The 22,737-nt window shown below is 54.3% G+C and overlaps 8 protein-coding genes across 8 annotated transcripts; 4 read left to right on the top strand and 4 right to left on the bottom strand.

Moving 5' to 3' along the window:
* Positions 1-503: 503 nt before the first annotated feature.
* Positions 504-833, bottom strand: K437DRAFT_255742 (uncharacterized protein). The gene has a single exon (XM_013388471.1). The coding sequence runs from the start codon at positions 758-760 to the stop codon at positions 566-568; it is 195 nt and encodes a 64-aa protein (XP_013243925.1). The 5' UTR covers positions 761-833; the 3' UTR covers positions 504-565.
* A 1,075-nt stretch (positions 834-1,908) lies between these two features.
* On the bottom strand, positions 1,909-8,223 carry K437DRAFT_234554 (uncharacterized protein). The gene is made up of 3 exons (XM_013388472.1): positions 8,022-8,223; positions 6,945-7,932; positions 1,909-6,880 (listed from the first exon to the last, which is right to left on the bottom strand). Exons 2-3 carry the CDS (start codon positions 7,729-7,731, stop codon positions 1,989-1,991), a joined length of 5,679 nt encoding a protein of 1,892 aa, XP_013243926.1. The 5' UTR covers positions 7,732-7,932; positions 8,022-8,223; the 3' UTR covers positions 1,909-1,988.
* Positions 8,224-8,446: 223 nt separating this feature from the next.
* On the top strand, positions 8,447-10,255 carry K437DRAFT_294022 (uncharacterized protein). Its single transcript, XM_013388473.1, has one exon. The coding sequence runs from the start codon at positions 8,800-8,802 to the stop codon at positions 10,120-10,122; it is 1,323 nt and encodes a 440-aa protein (XP_013243927.1). The 5' UTR covers positions 8,447-8,799; the 3' UTR covers positions 10,123-10,255.
* Positions 10,256-10,456: 201 nt separating this feature from the next.
* K437DRAFT_255745 (uncharacterized protein) lies at positions 10,457-13,025 on the top strand. The gene is made up of 3 exons (XM_013388474.1): positions 10,457-10,808; positions 10,879-11,074; positions 11,154-13,025. The coding sequence occupies exons 1-3, from the start codon at positions 10,683-10,685 to the stop codon at positions 12,746-12,748; spliced, it is 1,917 nt and encodes a 638-aa protein (XP_013243928.1). The 5' UTR covers positions 10,457-10,682; the 3' UTR covers positions 12,749-13,025.
* On the bottom strand, positions 12,830-15,226 carry K437DRAFT_222938 (ResIII-domain-containing protein; the record flags this gene model as incomplete). Its single annotated transcript, XM_013388475.1, has 3 exons — positions 12,830-13,686; positions 13,770-14,908; positions 14,985-15,226. 3 exons carry the CDS (start codon positions 15,224-15,226, stop codon positions 12,830-12,832), a joined length of 2,238 nt encoding a protein of 745 aa, XP_013243929.1.
* A 476-nt stretch (positions 15,227-15,702) lies between these two features.
* Positions 15,703-18,101, top strand: K437DRAFT_255747 (uncharacterized protein). The gene is made up of 4 exons (XM_013388476.1): positions 15,703-16,519; positions 16,587-16,899; positions 16,981-17,553; positions 17,643-18,101. Exons 1-4 carry the CDS (start codon positions 16,180-16,182, stop codon positions 17,992-17,994), a joined length of 1,578 nt encoding a protein of 525 aa, XP_013243930.1. The 5' UTR covers positions 15,703-16,179; the 3' UTR covers positions 17,995-18,101.
* Positions 18,040-20,300, bottom strand: K437DRAFT_294026 (LAG1-domain-containing protein; the record flags this gene model as incomplete). Its single annotated transcript, XM_013388477.1, has 4 exons — positions 18,040-19,209; positions 19,352-19,628; positions 19,727-19,785; positions 20,018-20,300. 4 exons carry the CDS (start codon positions 20,298-20,300, stop codon positions 18,143-18,145), a joined length of 1,686 nt encoding a protein of 561 aa, XP_013243931.1. The 3' UTR covers positions 18,040-18,142.
* A 790-nt stretch (positions 20,301-21,090) lies between these two features.
* K437DRAFT_262388 (uncharacterized protein) lies at positions 21,091-22,650 on the top strand (the record flags this gene model as incomplete). Its single annotated transcript, XM_013388478.1, has 1 exon — positions 21,091-22,650. One exon carries the CDS (start codon positions 21,091-21,093, stop codon positions 22,648-22,650), a length of 1,560 nt encoding a protein of 519 aa, XP_013243932.1.
* Positions 22,651-22,737: the final 87 nt, after the last annotated feature.

Below are 22,737 nucleotides of genomic sequence, written 5' to 3' on the forward strand. Positions count from 1 at the left end.
TTCAATCGCACTTGCTGGCGCGCCCGAGCATACCTGTACGCGAGGGCTTGATGCAATTAGTTGAGCGAATGACTTGCACATTTTTGCGCGCGAGCTACAGGTCTTGGAGTCGAACAACTATCTCGTCGTTCGTTGAACCCTCGATCAAAAATCGCTTCTTTAGGCCCTAGGGCTCGGTGCTTTGTGGTTTTTTGCGAAGCATGGCTTGGCGGTGATGTCATATACTCCTTGGGACAGCTATTTCAGCACAAATAACTTATTTCAGAGAGCCGCAACACCACTGCGGGTCGGCACCCTCGACATGTTCATCATAGACACTTTCCAATATCTTCTAGAAGAAGGCACCTCAGAACACTCGGAAGATCGCGGATATGGCAAGCAGATCGGCGGGCCGATTCAGATGTCACCATGGCTCACTTTTTGGCACACAGGTCAGGCCATCCAGAGCACAGAGTGCCGGAAGCAGAGGGATCAGGTGTGGGTCAATTTCTGGTCACAGACAGCAGCGATTTCGTTAAGGACTAAATACATTGAGGGAATGCGAAGAGATGGGTGTGACTTCTATTTATGCGATGCGAGAAGGGCGTTGCACACCCACCAGATATGCTGTGCATGTCAAACAATCATGCTGATTGATGGAAGCTGAACCCGAACAGTCTTTACTACACTTGCCGCTGCGGGCGAATGCTTCGACGGTCACTTCTGGTGACGACCGACGGTCCGTTGGTGACATCATGCGCGATGGTTGGCGGACGAACATGGTGTCGCTGGCTTTTAGCCCTGCAGCGACGCATGAAATGAGGGATCTAGTAACTCCAAATCACCTTAGGATCGAGTGGGACCGACGCAGGGTGATAATTCACCGTGGAACGGGCTGAAACCCCGAATGGCAAAACAGGCTGGAAACATGAACGATACTGATTCACACAGCGTATCTTTGGACACGCATATTCCCTACCGCTGAACACAGGCTCAAAGTTTTAAGGTAGGGTTGTAAGTGACGCTCAGATGCGTGTGAAAGGTTGCAGGCTGTAGATCATTTGTTTTGCTACACGGCCAGGAACAATTCGTCGCATCAGGAAGGGAAGTGGTCTTAATACTCATGTACGTTAATGAAGAGCTTGTTGGTCGCTATTGGTGATAGATGTGATCAGCCAAATTTCTATCTACTGTGGTCCTATGCACGGATCTCCCTCTGAGAAGATGTTGGAGATGGTGGAGATGGTGGAGGCGGTGCGAGGACGAAGGGAAGGCGGCATTGAGCGCAACACGAGAAAGTGCAACTATTCGAATGGTCAAGCTAGACATTGAAACTTGCGCATGATTGTCCAAGGAAACTCGATACGTAGGATTGATGGTTGTTCATCATGGCCATGAGGGAAGATTTGTGTTTTAGGAAAGCACATGGTGACGAGAAGGTCAGCTCCTATGGTCCTTTAAGATGGAGGGCGATTGATTGGATAAGGCTCAACCTTTTGCTGCGGATTGAAGACTTAGCTGCATAAATTGTACGGGTAATTAACAATGCGAATCATTTGCGAGCCTTCAGATTTAGAGAAAGCTGAGAATTGTCAGTTGTCGCGCGTTGGAACTGCAGCAAGTAGGCATCTCTGGCCTCCTTGGGAGTGCCAAGTCGACAACGTTGGCCCACGTTTGTCGATTACCAGTGTGATCTGCACAGCAAGCCCTCGGATGATGCCATAATCGCATATTGCACATGCTTGTAGGTGATAGATGCAATGCACAAGAGGTGCGGAACGAGCTCAAAGCACTTCCCAAGGTACAAAGCAATAACTACTTGTAGTACTAAAATCAACAACCTCTGAGCTCGCCGCTCGGTCCTCACGCACCTCACGAGTCACTGCTCACTGGTGTTTACAACACCAGCGGTCCTCCACGTGGTAAATTCGTGTTGGAAGCAACTTGAATTCAGGATGGTGCTGGAAGATGCTGTATATAGTACAATGCAAAATGCAGATATGCTTCATTTACTCATGTGTGCTGAAGACCAAGGCGTTCGCTGGCATGTCCGCAAGCTCCTCGTCGCCACCCTGATCGGAGCTAACATTCACCACAGGGTCGAGCTTGGCTTGCGCGCGGATGAGAACAGTCTTTGTGTCGTCCGCGTTCTTCGCCTCGTACACGCGCACCTTGGTGGAGATCTCTTCCATCGAATCCAAGTCGGCAGCAAGTGAATGCGATTCGCCGAGAGCGGTATGGACACGGCGTAAGCGGAGCCGTAAAACCATCTTCCGAGTTTGGCTGGCTTCCAATGCGAACGTCACCGCGGTGGAAAACCGCTTCAGCCGTGGGCCGCGTTCCGGTGGTGCATCTGCCTTGCTCCCAGTCCCTAGGTCTTTGACTGCATCCGAAGGTCCCGAAGGGCTGACACTTATCCCCAGCTCAAGCAGTCTCGTTTCGTACTTTTTTACCTTGTCTGCCTGGCCCTTGCGGGTCGCAATCTTGAGCTTTTGTGAAATGTGCTCCACCTCTTCCTCCTCGGCCTGTGTCAGCGCGCCGCGGGTATCTGCATCATCGGCAAATGCGATGGCAATATCGACGATGCAGCGATGATGCTGGAGTTCTTGGCGATCAACATCCACCATGAAAGTGCGAGTCTTCGTGGAGGTATTGCTAATGGTGAAGCTGCACGGTTCTGAGAGCTGACCAACCTGGCATGCTCCAAGCATCACCACAGAAGGCTCCAGCACAAAGTTCGAGACCTTGCGGATGTTGGCCTTCAAGATTAAAGTCTGGTCGTTGTCTCTGTCGGCCACATTCTCCACGACCAGCTTCTCCTGGAATTGCCCAGACATTGATGGCGAGAAGACAAATTGCACCTCTCGTTTGCCGTATCCAGGAATGATTCCGTAGCGCCCCATCGCAATCTTGATGTCCCCACTCGCAATGCTGCCGCTCTTGCGAATGCAGTATCGAAGGGCCCATTCGCTTCGATTCTGGATTACGATCTTTCGGGCCTTGCTTTCGCCTTTGTCCATTTGGCCAAAATTGATGTGCGGTTGACCAAGCTCCATGATGCTGCGACAGGTGTTCGTTTTGACAATGAGATCTCGGACGGGCAGTTCCTCCTTGTCCACCTTTGCCATCGGAGCAAGATCAGGATACCTCTGGACAAGCGTTTCATCAAACTGGAGGAGGCGAAGAAATATGCGAGAATCTTGTTTTCGCGCGTTTCCTTGTACATGTGGTCGTGTGCTGCCATTGGGGGTATACAAGGCGATGATTTGTATTTCCTCCTCTGGCATCAGCGAGACAACCTCCGTTGATAGTAGATGCCTTTCGGATATTGCCAAGGAGAGCTGGCGTTGCAAGTTGATCTCGCTGCGGACTTGACGTTCCTCCGCATCAGGGTCGCCCAAAAAGAAAGTGTGGAGCGTACTGTTCTGAGATTCGAGCGCAGTGATGAGCTCATCCAAGGTGAGCTTGGAGACATCAGAAAAGTCAGCCAGCTTGCGCGTGGCGCAACGCTGACCGGTTAGTGCAGGGGCACGGGCTTGCCTTGCTGCTATTTGGACTTGTGCCGCCTTTTCACCGCCAGCAGCTTCACGACGGGCTTTCAGACCCTTCTCACTGCTGCCTGGATTCACTGCGCAAGCTGGGCCTACGCCGGAAGGAGTGCCATGTGTGTTCAATTTGAATGACACAATGGGCGAGGCAAGCTGGTCGAGCTGTTGGTAAAGTTTGCTTTTCGCGGGAATGCGATAAGGATCCACTGGCGGTCCGCAAGCAAGATCCAGGTGCTCGAAGATGGCCAAAGCCTTCTTGTCTTTAAACATCATGCTCTTCCCGTATTTGAGCGTGATCTTGCCTTTACCGCCTTTGCGCATCGCCGAGACCAGATTCACAACCGGCTTTGATTTTGCCGATGGCTTCGCCTTCGCATCGAGGTCTCGAGGCACACTTTCTTCTCGCACACGCTTTTTTGCCTGCGCTTGCTTCTGTGCCAATCTCCAAGAAGCGTTCTCCTTGCGGATTGAGGTGGGTGAGTCCATCGAGATAGTCTCCAGGAAGCGCTCTTTCAACTGCGGCCCTTTCGAGGTAGGTTTGGGCCGTTGAGACTCCACCGTCGTTGGTGCTACCTTGTCTGACAACTCGACTTCAGCATATCGTGTGGGCGGAAGTGTTGCAGATGTTGCTGGTACGTTGTGATGTGTTGCGGACTGTTCTGGTGCTTTGACGTAGATCACGAGGTCTTCGGGATGCGCGGCGGTGAGTTCAAGCAACAATGGGGCTCCAGAAATATTTTCCACCGAGAAAGATCGCACTCTTGTCGAGTTGATATTGACGTCTCCAAAGTCGATGAAATTCGCGCCAGTTGCGGTCAGGATACGGTAGAGGAGGGAATGGAATGTGACGCGCTGTTGGTCAACGTTCGTGGATCGAACATCGAAGATCTGATCATTGTCGCGGTTCAACAGGTTGGTCACCGTGATTTGCTTCCGATATGAGTCATTGATACGCCTCGGAAAGAAGTCGACTTTCAGATCCACAGTCTGAAGTGGAGGAATTGGCACCTCACCGCGGTACATGCTGAGCACCTTTGAAACAAAGCGTACGTCGACACGTGCTGTAAGCTCCGACCGGTTGGTGACTGAGAGTGTGGCAGTCTTGCGGGCACCTACGTTCGTCTCGCCAAAGTCAATCAGCCTGGGTGTAACGGCGATGAAAGACGTACAGGCCCGCGCCTTGCAGAGCAAAGATCGACGCGTCTTGGGCCCACTCGACCGAGGACCGCCCACTCGGACCTTCGCTGAGTCGATAAAAATTGGAAAAGTGACTTCGCGCAACCGCCCCGCCGTGACTTCATCATCCATGTCGCCTTTGGCTGGCCGGTATGACACAAGGATCCTGGTCTCAGCCCCTGGTGCCAAAAACGACTCCTCAAGGTGATGCGTAGGAGTGTGATCGATCTTGCGGAAGCCACTGAGTGGATGTGGCCCCCTCGAAGAGCCCGAAATGACGCCTAAAGGACCAATTGCCTGTGACGACGCAGGTGCAAAGATACTGCGCTTGCTGTCATGCGACGTTGTTGTCACCTCGGAAATGACCGATTGTACTTCATCTCCTCTGTCGCTCGCTCCTGCGACCTGATCAGGCCGTGCTTGCCTGTGGGCAAAGCCTATAGAGGGATGACTCGAAAGGAAAGTGGACGGGTCCCTCTGTGAGGTATTTGGATGCTTCCCTGGAGGCTCTCCAATGGCAGCCATCGCAAGGGTATTGAGGTCGGCAACCTTTCCAGAAGGGTTGGAAGAGGCGATCGGCGACACGACAGAGTCCTTCGGACCCAAGGCGGGGGAGCCTTGCTGCGACCCAGCCTGGGATACATTTGAGAACGCATCCGTGTCATCAGCTTCGGTTGCTGCAGGTTTCTCGGCTTCCATCTTCTGAAGCTTTTTGACGCACACCACACTCACGGAAAGTGCGAGTGGTGGCGGCTCGAGGTCCATCTTGTCCTGTGCCTTCGACATTGGTGTCCGCATTGATTCAAATGCTGGAGTCCGGCCCTCCTCCTCGGATCCAGATCGCGTCGCGGCTTTTTCGCTTCTGCTCGAATACTCGCTGATGGATGCATTTTCGGATGCCGAAGTGTTCGGTTCAGAGCATGACAACGTGGACACAGACTGAAGATGCTCTGAATCGAACAAGGAATGAGACTCGGCAACCACCTTGGCAAGCTCAAAGGTGACTTCTGCTTCCTTCGAAGCCGAGAAGCTGAGATTCAACATGCTGTCGCCCTGATTCTTGAGCACGACGATTTGCTTGGTCCATTGCCCGCCACAGCAGTCACCGAAGTCGAGCACTTCGGCCGGCGACATGTCCAGCTCTTTGTCTCGGGCTATGCCGAGAATATTTGCGCTGATGACAAGCTTAAAATTGTTAGATGTGTCGTGCAAGTTGGTCAGCGTGATGGTCTGGTGAAATTGCCTGCATGCTTCTCGTGCATCGAGCTGAATGCTGATTTCTTGAGACGAAAACGGCCGGACCCAATATGGGCAGAACAGCTTGTCCCGCGATTGATTGATCATCTGAATATCGTCGCCTCCACACCCCTTAAGTGAAAGAGGCGTGCTGGATAAGACATTGTCCGCATCCTCTAATCTTGCTTGCCAACAGCATTCGATCTGACTCAGGTTCTGCAGAGACAGACGAAATTGTTCGCATGTGCCAACAGTGAGGTCCCCAAAGTGGAACGTCATGGCGCCCGACGCATCCGGAATGACGGCACCTCCGTCTCTCAATGGCTGATCGGGAGCTGCAAGAAGGCCCAACTGCGGCTTGCAAAATGCAGCGCGGAAAGGGACTGAAATGCTTTGCGATGACTCGTCTTGCAACGGGGCTTCTGATGCATCAAGCTTGGTTGCATGCAGGAGCAATGTGCCTTGAGAGATGACTCGATGATTGACGTGCTGGAGTTCGTGGAAGTCTAGCGAAACGCGAGAGCTGCTCTTATTTTTGAAAGGCGTTGGCGACAGATGTCCATCGAATGGCGGTGAGCGAGATTCTGTGACTGTTGTTCGTGGGGAGCTCTGATACGACGCCTGACTCGAAGCGGACGACGAATTTGCTTGCGATCCATTGCTGAGCACTTGCCAAGCATCATCATTTGCGGGCTCTGAGCGGGGGGAAGGCACGAAACGCGTGGAGCGCCTGCGGCGTTGCTTGTCTTCGCAATGCTGTTGGAAGCGCTTCGGACGGAAAAGAACTAGTAGCGCGATCGAGGACGAGCCTTCGATGGTGATGTTGCTGACTTCTTCCAGACTTGCAGAGATCTGCCGCATGTCCCGAAGCTTCGCTGGAGAAAGACCATCGCCTCGGGCCCATACGACGCTGTTCGATGGCCAAGGCACCCTGTCCATTTCTGTGGTCTCAAGGTGAAATTCAGGCGTTGCACATCCAAGAGTCAGCATCCTTCCCAAACTTACCTTGACCTTCGGAGAAATCTTTTGTCCGCATGAAAGACAAGGCATCTCCCATGTCGCTATCCAGACGAACCTGGACTTTTGATGGCGTGAGGTTTGAGAGGCTGAGCTTTTGTAGCCCTGGCGCATGGTTAAGATAGAGATCTTCCATAGCCATGTAAGGCGGACCCAGCAATGTAATGAGAGAGGGGCCTGATGTCGTGGTGTCAAGCTGAGCCGTGAGTTCGTCCCCGGAGTCTTGGCCAGCACATGCCAAGTCATTACACAAGGCTTTGCGAGCCGCAGCTCGGTGCAGCGAATAAGAAGCATTGGACCTCGCACCACCTACAAGACCGCTTTGCTCAGAAGCGTCAGTGCCTGCCTCAGATCCAGGATGTGAGGCAAGGGCGGCCCTTGGAAGTAGGTAACCGCTATCACTTCCAAGTTCGTGAGATTCTGCGCCACGAGAGCCTCTCTCTGATGCTGCGCGAATGCTAGCGCTGGAGTGAACACTAGAAGCGCGAGAGGCTGAGGGAGTAGACCGCTCTGCTTTGGAAACCCGTGAGTCGTCCGCAAGAAGATGCGATTGCGATTGAAGCAACGAAGGGGTTTCCCCTGCTATCGCGGACCGAGTGCTTGCCACCTGTTTGCTCTGCTGTTGCTGCTGCCTGCGTTCACGTGAGAGCGCTTCTGCTTGATCACCCAGCACTCTCTCAAAAGCTCCGACCCATCCCTTGAGAGCATCCCCATCGCTCTTGCCGCCGCCTTGCTCACCATCGCGACGTAGCATGAGACTGTTCCGATTCGACATAATGGGCGAGGTTTATCGATTGGACAGGCTGCGACAGCCTCAGTGACTCTCTCAGCCCTATTTCGGTGCTAAAGTCGCTGAAGATGGGGTACATTCGCCCCGAGACTGAGCGTCAATACATGGCGAAAGAAACGTCGCAGGCACACTTAGAATAGGCCGTCCGGGCGAACTCTTCAATGGACAAAGCAACTGCAAAGCCGACTGGCATATTTTCAAGCAAAAAAGTTGTACCCTAGTCAGAATGGTCGATATGCTTTGATACTTCTAGGAGAAGCTCCGCAAAGGCTCACCTTCCCCTCAGTCCTACGTGCTTCCGGCGTTGAGCCGCCTCCGATGCACCGGGGGACAAGAGCAATGCGGATCGACAACAGGCTCTGAGTCGCACGCCCGACAGCTGATCTTGACCAGGTAGACCAGATGTGCGTCTGTATATGAAGCGTTGGCGAGACTGGCACTGGTCAACTAGATGGTGGCAACTGAAGAAGCAACATTCGGCTGAGAGAGGCAAAGGGGGAGAGTCGTCGATTCTTGGTCGTGCGAGCTGAACTTGTCACCGTCGCAGCTCACCCAGCTGGAGTCCGGCCGCGACAGCCCCAATTAATTACTCGGCTTCACCAGGGTTCGCCTGAAGCCGGGTTAAAAAAGGTCGTTTCCTTATGAATCAACCATTCCGAAGCGTTTTCCTTAGAAAAAGCTGATTCGACAACGAGATTCCCCCATATTCCCCAGTTCCCTGGGGGAGTTCTACATGCTGGTTCTGGATGAATCTCCAGGACAATAGCCAAGTCGGAAGAGAGTCATGAGTGACCGTCCTCAAGTTCATCTCTTCCAGACTCACACTGCTTCGAATTGGTTCACCTTAGTTATCATACTTCTTACTGACTGCTCATACGCCGTTATGTTCTTCTGCGCAGAATTAACTTTTCTATAACATTTATCTGTTCGTTATTCAGGCGTGCTGAAAGAACGCCAGCGAGTTCCATCGAACGTGTGGCCGGACGGCTGGAACGCACCTGCCGAGGAAGCTGTTCACAGACCCTCAAGATCCAGCGCAACGACGACATCAAGATGCGAATTCTGCCGAGTGCACACCAATTGGCATGCTCCCTGTGCAGCTGTAAATCTGCCTCGAGGGCATTCAGCTCTATCTTTCGAGAAAGCAAGCAACTGCAGTCGGGAAAGCACACCGGGCAAGCTGCCCAGGATCGTGCAGCTTGGACGTTTAACACCTGGTCCAACGAAAGTGTTCAAGGGAGTTCATCCCCGGGATTTGCAGGTATCAAGATACCGATTCGGCCAGAAGACCGGGTGCATCTCCAGCAGCGTTCTTGTGACCAAACTTCGAAGAATAACCGGAAGTACAGAGAAATTTTGCTTGCGCATAATACGACTTCCAATTTCGGCAATGAGAATCAGCACCAGCAGACAGTCACAGCTGCACGACCACCCCTACTTGACCCGGTTAGCAATGCACTGCAGCAAACGGCATTCGCTTATTCAAGTCCAACGGTGTACGATCCTCATGAAGACTACGAAATCCCAAGCGAAGCTTCATTGCTAGTGAAGTCTTCGAGCAAATCAACGACCCTGTCACCGCGAGCACACGCGGCCATCGTCATTGACGGAGACAACTTATGGTTCCGCAGAGATCTCCTATCTGCGGGATTCGCTGGCGGAAGACAAGCTGCATTAGCTGCGACAAAGCATGTTCAAGAAAATTTCCCCGAGGATGTTACGAAGGGGTCCATCGTGGATGTTCGAGGCTACGTCATCTGCAACCTCACCGACCTAGAGCGCACTCTTTCAGAGCAAGGAGGTGTGCCAATAGAAGTCTTTCGCCGATTTATTAGGGGATGGCAGAATGGTGGCGGTGCTTGGTTCCGCTTTGTGGACGCAGGACAAGGCAGCCAGGTGGCGGATTCAAATGTCCGTGCGCATTTGGTCGATAGCGTTCTGGATCAGGATTGCATGCATGTCTTCCTCGGTGGCTTAGAGGACCTAGGCTACGCCAACGAGCTAGCTGGCTTAAGAAAGCTGGGTATGCTAAACAAGGTCTCGCTGCTTCAGTTGCCAGAGTATCTCCTCAAGTCTAAAGTCTACGAAGAATACGCGGAGCGAGTTCAGCGATGGCCGGACGTGCTTGCCTCCCAAACAGAGTACGATTGGCCGGAAGGTGGAAACATCCGGGCCTCTGACAAGCTCAGGAAGCCATGCATCGAGCATCACCTCCTCGGACAATGCTCACGAGGCTCACGCTGCAAATCCTCTCATGCAGAATTGCCGCAATCCGAGCTGGATCGACTCAGAAAGGTGGCCAAGCGCCAGCCGTGCCCTTGGATCGCACGGGGCGAAGTCTGCGACTACGGTGCGGATTGTCCATACGGCCATTAATGTACTGGTAGATGGCTGCAGCATCTCGATAGCACGCTAACAGATTCTGATCCGTAATGTTGCAAATGGCACATTCTGCTGCGGCCTTCACACATGACTGTTTCAAGGACCGAGATTCCAATCAATGTAGAGCCACTTTCCTCATCGCCGATTTTCCCCGCTTTGTGGTTGCTAAGTGCAATTTGTGAGCGCATGAAACGGTTGTTCGGCGACTTTTACTGGAGCGTAGAAGCCCAAAATTGCCGAACGCGAGCACACAGGAGTGGCCCAAACAAAAAAAAATCGATGGCATTTTTGGCAACGCTTCACAAGAAAAACATGCTACAACTGCCAATGACGCCGCTTTGGAGTGGGACGCTAGATTGGGCTCACATGCAACAATACCTGCGCTAAGCGGTATCCCTAGTACGTCGTCTCTATTGCCCCATCCGAACACGTAGCACATACGCCGCGCGTCACGGCTGCGTTGTTGGTTCAACACCCTCGTTACATGCTTCAAGCCCGAGGCTTGTGCGAGCCTGCGTCCGCCAAGCCGCGTGTACTCGGCACCGACGGAAACGATGCTGCGGGCCAGCTCGCTGTCCGGCAGCGAGCACCGGGGCTCCTCCCACTCAAGTGAGAGAGCTGGCAGGGCCAAGTCACCCAAACGGGTGGCGATTATTGGATCAGGACTTTCGGGCCTGATGGTAAGTGCCGATGTCAATCACGGCAGAGGTGAGCGCGCTTCGTTAACTTTGATCTTGTGTCGCATTTCAGTGTGCGTATACCCTCGCAAATGCAGCAAAGGACGACGCAGCCGCCTCAGAATCGGAGAAACGGTTACCAATGTTTCAAGTCCACATCTTCGAGAAGGCGAAGTCTCTGGGACTGGACAGCAATAGCATATTAGTCAAGGAACCTGCTGGCAAGAGATCGATTCGCGTCGACGTGCCGATGCGTTCGTTCAACTCGGGTAAGCTCACACACGCGGGGCTGTGCTTAAGCTGGCGAAAAGGCATGTAGCTAACTATTTCGATGCTCTGAATGTCTAGGATATTATCCTGAACTGCTCTCCTTATACCGTCAGCTGGGAATCGCAGTCGAGAAATCAAACTTTACCTATTCTTTTGCTTCTCTGGAACCTCATGCAACAGCGCGGACGCCATCGGAGCGTCGAGGGGCGCCAGTTCCTGACTTCATCTACAACGGCCACTCAGGTGTTCACGGCTTTGGCATGCCTTCGAGTCTATTGAAGCTACTCCCGTCGCGCGCAACATTTCGTTCGCCGTCCAAAGCGCTCAGTTACGTCAAGAGTGAGCTGCCCGTCGCAGTTTGGGCGTTACGAGACTACCTTGCCTTGGTGCTTTTCTTCGCGATGTGCTACTTTCAACTTCTTTTCTACGCGCTCTTCCATCACTTGTTGGGGCATACGCGTGACCCGACCCACCCTCTTGCATCTCGGCGATTGGGCGAATGGTCCTCTTCTGCGCACATCAACACTCGTTTCATCGATGATGTCATCATTCCACTCTTTAGCGCAGTCATGACATCCCAAGCCGACAGTGTGCGCAACGCGCCAGCGGCGGAAGTGCTGGAGTACGTCGCATGCACATTTCTGCGCTCGCACTATACTGTTCAAGCAGGCGTACACGAAGTGCAGAAGGCCCTGTCGAAGCCGCTGTCGAAAGAAAGTATCCATACCGGAGCACAAGTCTTTGAAGTCTCCGACTGCGCATCTGCCGTAGGGGTTGGCGGCAGGACGTTTTCGCTTCTCGTACGTGATGTGGAAGGTCATCTTCAGCTCTACGAGGATTTCCACCACTGCATCTTTGCGACGCAAGCAAGTCAGTCTGCCGATTTCCTGAGAAAGTATCTCCAGCGTTCTTCGAGCGTCGACAGCGGCAGGGATGCGATTCAAACGCAGCAATTGCGGCAGATGGTTCAACAGCTGGAACAATTTCGCTACGAGCATTCCTCAGTCATCAACCATACCGATCAATCGATGATGCCCCCTTCCAAGCGCGACTGGCGAGACCTGAATCTCGTATCGCCTAGCATGCTTGGCGTCAATGGCGCAGCGCACACTAAGGAGCTTGATGACTCCGACGATGATGATAACCGCAGCGCACCGCGCGGTCGAACACTCAGCGAAGGCCAGACGCAGACGATGGCCACGCACCTCATCGCACAAGACTTTCCGTCACCCAATGGACCGCAACTGCTCATGCAGACGACCAATGCCCTTCGCGGCATGACGCCGCGGCAGGAGACTGTGCTCAGTATCAGTAATTTCCAGCGAGCGATCGTGACGATCGAAGGCAAGGCGGCGCAGAAGGGCTTATTTGACTGGGTCCGACAGTCCGAGGCGACCAGCGCAGTGAGAAAGTCATCGCGCCAACATCGCTTGATGAAATTGCTGCGTGACCCACTAGGCGTGCGATGGCAGCTTCGCCTAGGCGATTTGCAAGGTGGCTGGCAAAGACGACTGTCGACGCGCCAACTGCGGCGGGAGGTCGATGGAGGAGGGGAAGCAGGGGGGCAACTATGGGTCTGTGGTAGTTGGTCGCCTGGTATTCCGCTACTCGAAGGTTGCGTACGGAGCGCAAGACTCGTGTGCGAGGAGATTATGAGGCAAGAGGGTATTTAATAATTTCCCCCTTAATGAATGCTAATGATACAACATGATAGCAACCTGCAGAGCCGCAGCGCAACCTTAGTCACGCCGGCTTTACGAAATCGCCCACCGCAATGTCTCGCGCTCCTTGCGCGCTGCTTCCGCTGCTTCGGCGTTGAAGATGCGATTCTGCCGCTTCGCTTCCTCAGTCCAACGCCCTTTTGTGCCATGGTTGAGCCTGGTGAGGATGATGGACGCCATGCCTCTCGAGAGATTCTCCAATTTTGGTTGTCCATCAGTATCACCACTGTGTTCTCCTACTGATTTCTCCTCCGTCTTGCGCACTGGCGCTCTATGAAAGCCCAGCCTGCGCTCCACAAGAGCTTTCTGACTCTCGCTCGCCGGCTTGCTCCGCCAAGCGGCTCTACGGTCCAGGAGCGCATTGAATGGACTGCTGTGCAGGATGCGCGTCGTCGCGTACGTGTCGCTCCCGCGGATGGCGTTGTCGAGGTCGTTCTCGTACAACACATTCCGCCCCCGGCGGTAAGGTGAGCCTTTTCGTCTTCCTCGCGAGAAAGGCCAGCCGCGGCTGACACCAGGCAGACCCGAGAGCGCAGCCTGCTCGTCCGGATCCAAGTTTGCAGGCGTGTATGTCGACTTCCATTTTGCATCCAATTCCATCCGCTCCGCTTCGGACGTCCGCTCGACCTTGATGTGTCCATACCTGGGAATATCGAGCACGAAAATGTCGTGTCCACAGTCGATCCAGGCATTGCGACTCAGGCGCTCAATGAGGGGCGCTCGTCCTGGACGCGTGAGCATAGCTTGCAGCTCGCGCGGGTCGTCGTAGTCAATGTAGCTTAAGCTCGAGACGGACAATAGATTGTCTGTTTCCTCTGCCGGTGATGGCCCCGGCGCGGCAGCAGCAATAGCTTCCTGCGCGCGTGCTCCGAGAGACTCGATCGTTTCGTCTGCGCATTTTATTCATATGCAAAGGTGTCAGGTGTCTTCCTTGCCAGTTAGCACTGCATCGAGAAGTTGTTGCAATTCTCACCTTCAATCATCACATCCGCACTCAGCCCAAACAAACTCGGTGTGCAGACGATGCCGTCACCCCTTTCCACATTCCCGACGAGATCGAGCACGAGTGCATCCTTCTTCCCAGTCGACGGACTCAAGCGCGCAGCTCTGCCTATCATCTGGCTGAATAGGTTCCGTGATCGGGTCGGCCGAGCGAGTAAGACGCAATCGATAGAGGGGACATCCGCTCCTTCCGCCAGAATGGAGCAATTGATGAGGACAGGAAATTCCATCGCTCGAAAGGATCGAAGCAACTCGGCTCTTTCGCGTACCGGCGTCTCCCCCGTCAGGCTTCTTGCGTCGATGCCCGCGGCGCGAAATTTGTCGGTCAGATTGTTGACGTGGTCGATATTGACGCAAAAGACGAGCGTCGAGCGCCGTAGTTGGTTCGCGGCCGCTGGGTCTGTGTTAGCGCAGCGGTCGAGCCATGTGCGGACAATGAGGCGGTTTATCTCGGAGGTATTGATGTAATTCGCCAGCGACGATGTCTGAAAGTCGCCGCCGCTACTGCCGGACATGAGCTTTACGCCCGATAAATCAATCTTCGCACGGATGACAGTGAACCGAAGAGGCGACAGCCAGCCTTCCCCGATCATTTCCAAAAAGTCCTTGTGGAAGACAATGCGCTGGAACACGGAACCGAGCGCCAAGCCATCGTGCCGTGAAAAGGTTGCTGAGAAGCCAAGAATGGGGACTCGGAAGCAATTCTTGTCTCCTCGAGCTTCCTGTTCGACTTGTCCGTTGATGGTAGGGTCAAAGTGTGAGAGGACACGGATGTATGACTTTGCAGCCGCGTGGTGGGCCTCGTCGACGATAACAGCCTTAAACTGCTGGGGATCGAATTTTTGCAGGCGCTCCTCGCCACTCCCCACCCGACTAAGCGTTTGTACCGTTGCAATGGTGACATCCGCAACACCACTCGCTTTGAACTTGCTGCCTTGCTCAATCTCGACGAGTAAATCAGGGTAAAAAGAGGAGACAGTCTTCGCAGCTTGCAGCGCCAGCTCGATGCTGGATACCAGGATAAGGACCCTATGGCCTGTGTCTGACCCCAATTCATCTGATCCTTCGCACAGCGTCTGCAAACGAGGTAGACGCTCGATCAGAGAGGTGCTGAAGCAGAAATGGTGATATTAGCACCGTGTCCACATCTAAACGTCTTGTAGTCTTTTATTTCGTGGTCACCTACAATATGGTCGTCTTGCCAGAGCCGGTTGGTGAGCTGATGCCAATCCTAGAGTGCCCCTGCTGTAGTGCTTCGAGGCATTTCTTGATGCAGTCCTCCTGATAAGGTCGCAGTGAGACCTTGCGGGCGGGTGCGTGTGCCGGCGATGCCGGTGCTATTCGCAGCGAGCCCTCCAGTGATTGCGCTTCTTGTGCAAGCCCTTGGACGGCAGCGGGCCGTCTAGCTGCCGTTAAAATGTGTCGCATCGAACAACGCAGAGAGACTGCAGGGTGGGACGCTGCTCTTTGCGCCACCTCAGGTCGAACGGTGGCCCAAAGAGCTTGCGCTGCGCGCCTTTGCGATGCGACTAAGCGCAGATGCTGGGACATCGGCAAAGCCTGATGCATCCAGAGCAAATGCATTGGGACCTCACTTTTGATGTACATCTCGCTTGTGGCCGAGCGTGCCTCGATGCTGGTACCGTACTATCTGCAGGTCAAGGCGCCGGAAGGATCATGCCTGACCGTCGATCCCTGTGCGAAGGTCTTGTTGCGTGCAACAACCTCCAGAACGCTGGCACGCTTCCAATGTCACGGTGCACCGTCTTTGCTAGCTTCTGGCTGACCGCGTCTGTATTTCTCCGGTTCCATGCCGCATACGTCCAAGCCCGTCATATCCCTCTGATATTTCGGATCTCAACGAGTCTTCACAAATCGATCACTACCTTTGAAACCGTCTGCATTGGGGTCGGCCATGAATCCCATTGAGGCTGAAGCTGTACATCCCCGCCACTCAACCGCTGGGGCATTGAATGCCTCAGCATGGGGTCACAATCTCAATTCACTGTCCACATGAAGAGATTCCGCCAATTGGTGAGCAACGTCAAACTAGGCACTGTCCCACTGTGTTCACGCTCTCGTCTGCTCTTACGTACATCTTTTGACCACTTGAATTGAGACTCTGGGGTCTATCACGCTTTCGTCGGTAAGGCAGTTCGCGCGCTCAGCCCTCCCCTTAGCGCTGGATAGGGAGCGTGATGCTACTTTGATGCTCGAAGCAAGGATAGCATGAGTATTGCAGGTGTGTTCAAAAGGGTTCCCACACCTGGCCTGGTTCTTTGCCTCGCTGCTCGCACCGAAGCTGACGTCACAGTCCAAGGGTAGCGAGACGTCCCCTCGACAAAGCAACCTGCGTGATCGCCATCCATCTGAGTTCAGAGATGGCCTCCCCGCCGCCTTCGCCAACGGGGTCCTACTCGGCCACCCCGTCCATCTCCAACGGCAGTCAGAGTGGCGGCAGCGCAGGATTCTCAGCGAAGCTGACGAACACCATCTCCTCATACCTTTTTGAGTCTGCGATCTCCATCTCCGCTACCCCTACTCGCCTGCCCACGCAAAGACGTAAGACCCCGCTCTCTTTGCCCCAGACGACGAGCAATTTCCGCCAATTCGTGCAGAAAAGTGGGGGTCTGTTCTACTTTCAAGATGCAGTCGAGGCAACATTATTGTGGGATGATTGGAGCTGGACACTTATGTGGATGGGGATATGGGCTGTCATTGGTGAGTTCTCACTTAGGGGATCTTTGCTTTGCGACCTGTGAGATGCTGATTCGTGTTATTTTCTCAGCCATTTACCCGTATCTTCTCCTCGCAGCTCCCTCCTTCATCCTCTGCATTATCCTCATGAAGACTCACCAAGCCCGCTTTCCGCCGTCGAACCTCCCGTCACCAGGCAGAGGCGCGACGACAGGCGCGGCGACGTCAAGCACGACACCGCTCTCCGAGGCCGAGGTAAAGCGAACACCTGCTGATGTACTTCGTCACTCGGTGCTGCAGCCTAGCAGCATCGGTGAAGGTGCCGTCCGTCCGCCGCTCGTACCTAGTCCGCCAGCCGAGGGCAGCGTCCGGTATCTCGAGAATTTGAGGGACATTCAGAACATGTGCGCATGGGCTGATATCTTCCAAACTACAGGTGAGGACGGCAAGAGCTGATCTGAAAATGGCCCTCTCTTTTACTACAGGATGAAGATGATCCCAGACGGATACGATGCCATTGTCCCAATCGTACCCTACCTCAACTGGTCATCCTACAACCGCTCTCTGCTTGTCTTGCAGCTCTCCATTCTCACCACGATCGTCATGTTCTTCATCGGGCCCCTCCTTCCCCTGCGCTTGATCTTTCTTATCGGTGGTGAGGCTGTGTTCATATCGAAGCACCCGTGGGTGCAACCAGTGATAGAGGCGGTCGGGAAGATCCGCGCTTCTGCTGCGAACGGATCCTCAAACGATCAGCAGCTCAGAAGCGTAATGCGCAAGCGCGGGCGGGAGGCGAGCCATCGCCTTCGCACATGGCTCGAGCTGGACAGGCTCGAAGACAGTGTGTGGGAGAAAGGGTGGCGCGATGTGGAGATGTTTGAGAACGAACGCTTCGGCGGGCCTGGTGCGGACTCTGCCGTAACAACCTCCACAAACAAGCGGGCGGGCTGGGGAGCGGGCAATATCCGACCTGGGGAACGAAAACCATGGACGAAGGCTTCAGATGGCTGGTCGGCTGCTTCAGAGCTTGAAGGGACAGGCTATGAGCTAGATCTCAGGTAAGCCACTCGTCGTGTCTTACCCTCCCAAGTGTCAAATTGCTCACCAGTTGAAATCAATATTCTCTGCAAATGTCTCAAAACAACAGGCAAGTCGCATCATCACTCGAAAAGGGCTGGGCGTGGGTCGAAGGCGACGACTGGCGGATAGACTGGGCTGGCGGCTGGTCCGCCGTCGGTGTTGATGATGAAGGCTACGTCTACACGGATGGAGATTGGCAACGCCCCGCTCCGTACCCGTATGGCCATCCGGGTGAACCAGAGTACCCAGTCTTGCCGCCCGAAGCGGCTGCGGCCACGAAGATCGCCAGCGACGGTGCTGACGTCAGCAGGTCCAGGAGAGAGACTGATGGACGCAGCTTACCCGCCGCTGCACTCAGCAGCAACGTCAAGGCGCAGACCAGGCGCAGACGGTGGCTGCGACGAGCGGTGCGAGTATGATGGGCGCACCGCCGTCGACTTACTCACAGAATGCATGTGCAGGAGCGCTGGCAAAATTGTATTCATTATCTTCTGTTGTTTTGCTTTTGAGAAAGCCAGTCTATGCAACTGCAAACAGTTCCCTCGTGGCTCTAGTCAACCAGGCTGGTCACCGCTTCATCTCGACTGAAGCCTCTGCCTTCTTCTTTCCCGCAGTGCTAGCATCCTCCTCTTCATCTTCATACTCGCCCTCCTCTCTTTCATCCTTGTAGATGCCGCGGAGGGTGCGCATCGCGATGCGCCACATGAGGTAATACCAGAAGAGGTTCAAGAGCAGGAGGAGGAAGAGCGGAGCAAAGATCTGGTACCTCATCCAGGGAGCGAGCCACCAGCCCTTTGCAGGGTTCCATTCGCGCGTGTGGGCTGGGATCAGATCGAATTGGAACCACACGCTCCACAGCGTCCGAGCAGAGAGGTAGATGCGGAAGTACGTCCAGATAGCGATGAACGTCGCGAAGATGGGCGTGGTAATGTTGTCGAGGCCGAGATAGTTGACGAACTTGGACATGGCGAGCCAAGTGTCTGGGATGTCCATGCAGACAAAAACAGTCGTGCCGATCATGGTCATGTTGATTAAGTACGACCAACCGATGAGCCAGAGCGTGACGAGATGATGGGCGACCAGCTCATAGTAGTCTTTGCGTGGCTTTTCGAGGCGCAAGAGCATGACGAATGCCTGTTGCAGCCAGTAGCTGAGCTGCAGAAGGTAATAGTACTTGAGCTCAGGGCGCATTTGCCAGTGTGGGTACTTGAGCCACAGATGCTCGAGTTGGTACCACCAGTTGTCCTGAGACTTCATGACATATAAGCCCAACAGACCAAAGGAGCCCCAGTAGCAAAAGGCATATCCTTGTTCCATAAGGCGCGTCTGCTTCGTCTCATTCTTGATCCCCCACCACAGTGCAAAGGGCTTGAAGACCCAGAGCGTGATGGACTGGCGGATGAAAGAAAAGACGATGATGTAGAAAGCGATGAAGCTCAAGTCATACCAGCCCTTTTGGTACCGCATAGTGTCGCCGGACAGCGCGGCCTTTGGTTCTGCGAGTATCACTTGCGTGACGGGGACGCGGTGGGAGATGAAGAGCAGTCGCGAGAACGGATTTGGTCGGTGGGGAGCAAGAACGGACACGACAGCCCACAAAGCGACGATGACGCCGGTGATCTTAAGGGAGGCGACTACAGGCGCGAGAATGACAACATGTCAAAGAGATGTGCGAGTTTGTCAGATCTTGTGCGCCAGTGGGATGCGCAGTCGCATGCTTGCATACGACACTGGCCCTGGCCCTCGCAGTCGCATCTCAGGATGGGGCGAACGCACCTGGGTCAATCATCCACCGCAAGGTGACCAAGTCAGAAAGGATTCCCGAGGAGGCCTTGCGGCCCTTGGCTTTCTGCGCCTGCATATCTGAGGACGATGCATCGGCCTTGTCCGCATAGGTGCTCACTTGATTGACAGCCTTGCTGACGGAAGAGGAGCGGTTGCGAAGGCACGGCTGCCCAGACTGAGCGCCTTGCGCGACGCTGGAAGACATGCTGACTTCCCTGAAAGGTCCTTCGGCCTCGCGCTCGGGTTTGCGCCGTGGATCACTCTTGGGCTGAGATTGGAAGGAGGATGTTTGGAGAGCAGCCAAGTAGATCGCGCTCGGAATGATGGAACGGAGGCAGCCAAAACAAGATAAGGTCCTCAACTCACTCCAGACATTAACAAGCACGAGTTCGATTCGCGTATGACTTGCGAGGAGAGGATTGGATCTGGATGAGAAAGAGTCGAAACGCCCGGTTCTCTAAGTTCGGACACGAAATCCCACAGGCCCATTTTAAGTCACGCTATACGAGGAATAGGGTTAGGTGGTGACTATGCAAAACCCTATTTCGGGAGTGCATATTCACCGGTTGCCGGTCCAGGCGCGGAGCTTGGGCGTCTCCACCTTCCAGCTAAAACGTAGCTTCACTGGCTGCCCTTGCGCGATTCAATTGGTCCTACCTGTGCTGAAACTGTAAGTGTTTGTAAGCATGCTCATGTACCATGTCAAAGGGCTGTTGTGGTCGAAGGTCCTCGTCCTTCTTACCGTTGCAGATCGTGATCGTGCTGTGTAGACTGTGAAGCGGTGCTGCACGGCCTTGGTGACTTTCTGGTCCCTTGTTGCCAACCCTGGTGCCCTCCCGTCGTCATCACGGCCACTCGTTGCGTTCACCATGGAAGGCTCTGGCTCTGCCTCCAACTCGGAGCCCTGCAAGGCAACGATGCAAGATTCTCTCGTCGACATCTCGGCCTCTCAATACCTTTCTCCCAGCGGAAATGTTGGTCGGCCCGTGATGACAGGAGAAGCGGCGGCGGCGGCCTCCTCTTCAGCACCCACCCCGCGTCAGGATCTAGCTGTAGCGGACGTTGGTGGTTTTGAAGATGGCGGGGAAAAGAGAAAAAATGCAACCACCCTGTCACAATTCTCAGATGTGAAAGCCTCAATACCCACAACTCTTCCCACAACAGCAGACTCGACTTCTTCACTGCTCGCGATTACCTCGTCGACCGGATCACTCTCGCTGTTGCCAGCGCACAGCTCCGGCCCTGTCGCTTCACCACTCCTTGGGTCAATCAGGCAGCTCTATAACCGAGCAGCTCGAGCATTCCTCCAGCGCGATTACCGCACGACACTTATCTGCAATGAGCGCGCATACAGCATCGCACGGCAACTGCAGATTCCAACGTCAGAGACTAGTCAAGACCAAGCGCTTGCCCAAACAAGTACAGTGCAAACACACAAGCTGTGGGAGCGTATTGTTGTTCTCAGACTCACCGCTTACATTACAGCGTATACTCTGCCTTCAATTTCAACTTCAGCCTCGCAAGTGCAGCAGCAAGATTCACTTCAGTCACTTGAAATCTTGTTGCAACAATCAGCCCCTGGATCGGAGGAACGCGCAGCCGTTACAGGCGAGACTGAAGTGGATAGAACAGAGAATGCAAAAGCGGCAGCCTCCGTCCTTTATATTCTATCCCTTAGTGCTGCAGACCTGCTTGCACGGTTGTGGTACGATGCTTTGTATCTCTTCGCCATGGACGAAAGGTTATCTGCAGCCGCGACATCTATTATCAAGCAGAAGATCGAGCCGAGTCCACACACAATCAATCTGCCTCTTGGGCTGCCAGCTTCCAGCCTTTCATCATGCGTGCTTGCCGCTCTCAAGACCGGAGATGCTGCGACGCAAGTCGCCTCCGCATCTTCGAAGGGCCTCGGGGGTGTAGACAAGAAGGAGACATCGGCTGCAAGGAACAGCCTTATGGCAAAGGAGAAATATGTGGAAGCGCAACAAGCCTATCTTTGCGCTAGGCATATGTGCGAATGGTATCTTGCCGCGTACTCGGGCTGGTCGTCGTCTCCTTACACCTTGCCATCAACCCAGGAAACCAAAGAGCGGCTCACATCATCTTACACCAAGCTTCTCGACCTCTATACACTGCAGGTCCTCGGCCCCAAATTCGCAGAGTGGGACTATGCGCGAGAAATGTTGGCCTACTCGAGCCTTACGCAAGATGTCAAGGAGAAGTTGCTCGTCAAGCTAGATTCGGTGCAAGAACATCACGAGCATCGCGCAGAAAGGACCCGCGTTGCGAGCGGTGACTTGAAAGCTAGAATCGAAAAAGAGAAGGAACGGCGCGCGGAGATGGCAGTGAAGGAGGCTGCAGCCGCTACTTCCAGCAAGCGGGCTTCTGCACAGGGTGCAAACTCGGTTGCTGGAGAAAAGAGTTCCAGGTTGAGAAGCCAGAGCAGTGGCGGCTCCTCACCGCCTGCGGAATTGCGCAGGCGTCGCTCTGACGATACTCCTGGTGCGTACGGTGATGGCGCGCACAAGCCGACTTCCATGTCGTCTTCCGCAGCATCTTCCACTGCTTCGCTGCTGAGAAACAATACAAGCGGCGATCGGAAAAGCGATGCGCCCGCATTCGGCATCTCCTCTGCGGCGTCTCTCCCGCCTCCAGCAACTTCTTCTTCCCTTGCTGATAAAGGGACCGATGGGGGTAAACGAGATAAGTGGCGCGCTGGCTCTGCTTCATCCTCGGCTTCTACCAATGGCTCCGGCTCCGAGCGTGAGACCGCCGGCGAGAGGGGAACGAAGCAGGGGCAAGGAGAGCTTCATCGTACAGACACCAATGAAGCCTCCTTCGTAGCTACACGTGCTCACATTGCCAACACGATTGAGCGGCACCGCTCTCGTGATCTTTCGTCTACATCTTTCTCTTCCCCTCGTGGTGTCTCTCGCCGCCCGGAGACTAACCCCGGCAACTCGCCGGCAGGATTGACAGGTTACCTGGCACAAGCGCGCGCTTATGTTCTCCAGTTGCCGTCTACGTCTGGCGTTGTGCTCTCCTACGCCTCCATCGGGATCGTCCTGATGTTTGTTTTACGGCGCGCACTCGCACGCGGCTCGAAGACACTAGCGAACCGGCGAACAGAAATTCATCCCGCCCGCGCGAGCGCCAGCTTCAGCGCTGCGGCACAAGAGGCACGCCGCAAATTGGCTAAAAGAAGGCAAGAGGAGAGTGGCTTCGCCAAGTGGGTCCTGGGCATTTGGTGGCGTGCACTTGGCAAGATTTGGCAGACTATCAGAATGTGAGTCGCGCAACTCAAAATTGTCCTTTGACATATGATGGCTGATGTTCGACCGGTCAATGCATTTGCATGGATCCAATGCACAGGGCGA

The sequence above is a fragment of the Tilletiaria anomala genome (genome assembly GCF_000711695.1).
Source record: "Tilletiaria anomala UBC 951 chromosome Unknown K437scaffold_28, whole genome shotgun sequence".
Classification (NCBI taxonomy): domain Eukaryota; kingdom Fungi; phylum Basidiomycota; class Exobasidiomycetes; order Georgefischeriales; family Tilletiariaceae; genus Tilletiaria; species Tilletiaria anomala.

What these genes read in the sequence shown, in the direction of transcription:
- K437DRAFT_234554 (XM_013388472.1), bottom strand. Translation starts at nt 7,731, where the DNA reads ATGTCGAATCGGAACAGTCTCATGCTACGTCGCGATGGTGAGCAAGGC. An exon ending in AGATTTCTCCGAAGGTCAAG is followed by an intron (nt 6,881 to 6,944) that starts GTAAGTTTGGGA and finishes TTGAGACCACAG; the next exon opens with AAATGGACAGGGTGCCTTGG.
- K437DRAFT_255747 (XM_013388476.1), top strand. Translation starts at nt 16,180, where the DNA reads ATGGCCTCCCCGCCGCCTTCGCCAACGGGGTCCTACTCGGCCACCCCG. An exon ending in GGGGATATGGGCTGTCATTG is followed by an intron (nt 16,520 to 16,586) that starts GTGAGTTCTCAC and finishes TTATTTTCTCAG; the next exon opens with CCATTTACCCGTATCTTCTC. An exon ending in TTGAGGGACATTCAGAACAT is followed by an intron (nt 16,900 to 16,980) that starts GTGCGCATGGGC and finishes CTTTTACTACAG; the next exon opens with GATGAAGATGATCCCAGACG.
- K437DRAFT_255745 (XM_013388474.1), top strand. Translation starts at nt 10,683, where the DNA reads ATGCTGCGGGCCAGCTCGCTGTCCGGCAGCGAGCACCGGGGCTCCTCC. An exon ending in CAGGACTTTCGGGCCTGATG is followed by an intron (nt 10,809 to 10,878) that starts GTAAGTGCCGAT and finishes GTCGCATTTCAG; the next exon opens with TGTGCGTATACCCTCGCAAA. An exon ending in GATGCGTTCGTTCAACTCGG is followed by an intron (nt 11,075 to 11,153) that starts GTAAGCTCACAC and finishes CTGAATGTCTAG; the next exon opens with GATATTATCCTGAACTGCTC.
- K437DRAFT_294022 (XM_013388473.1), top strand. Translation starts at nt 8,800, where the DNA reads ATGCGAATTCTGCCGAGTGCACACCAATTGGCATGCTCCCTGTGCAGC.
- K437DRAFT_255742 (XM_013388471.1), bottom strand. Translation starts at nt 760, where the DNA reads ATGTTCGTCCGCCAACCATCGCGCATGATGTCACCAACGGACCGTCGG.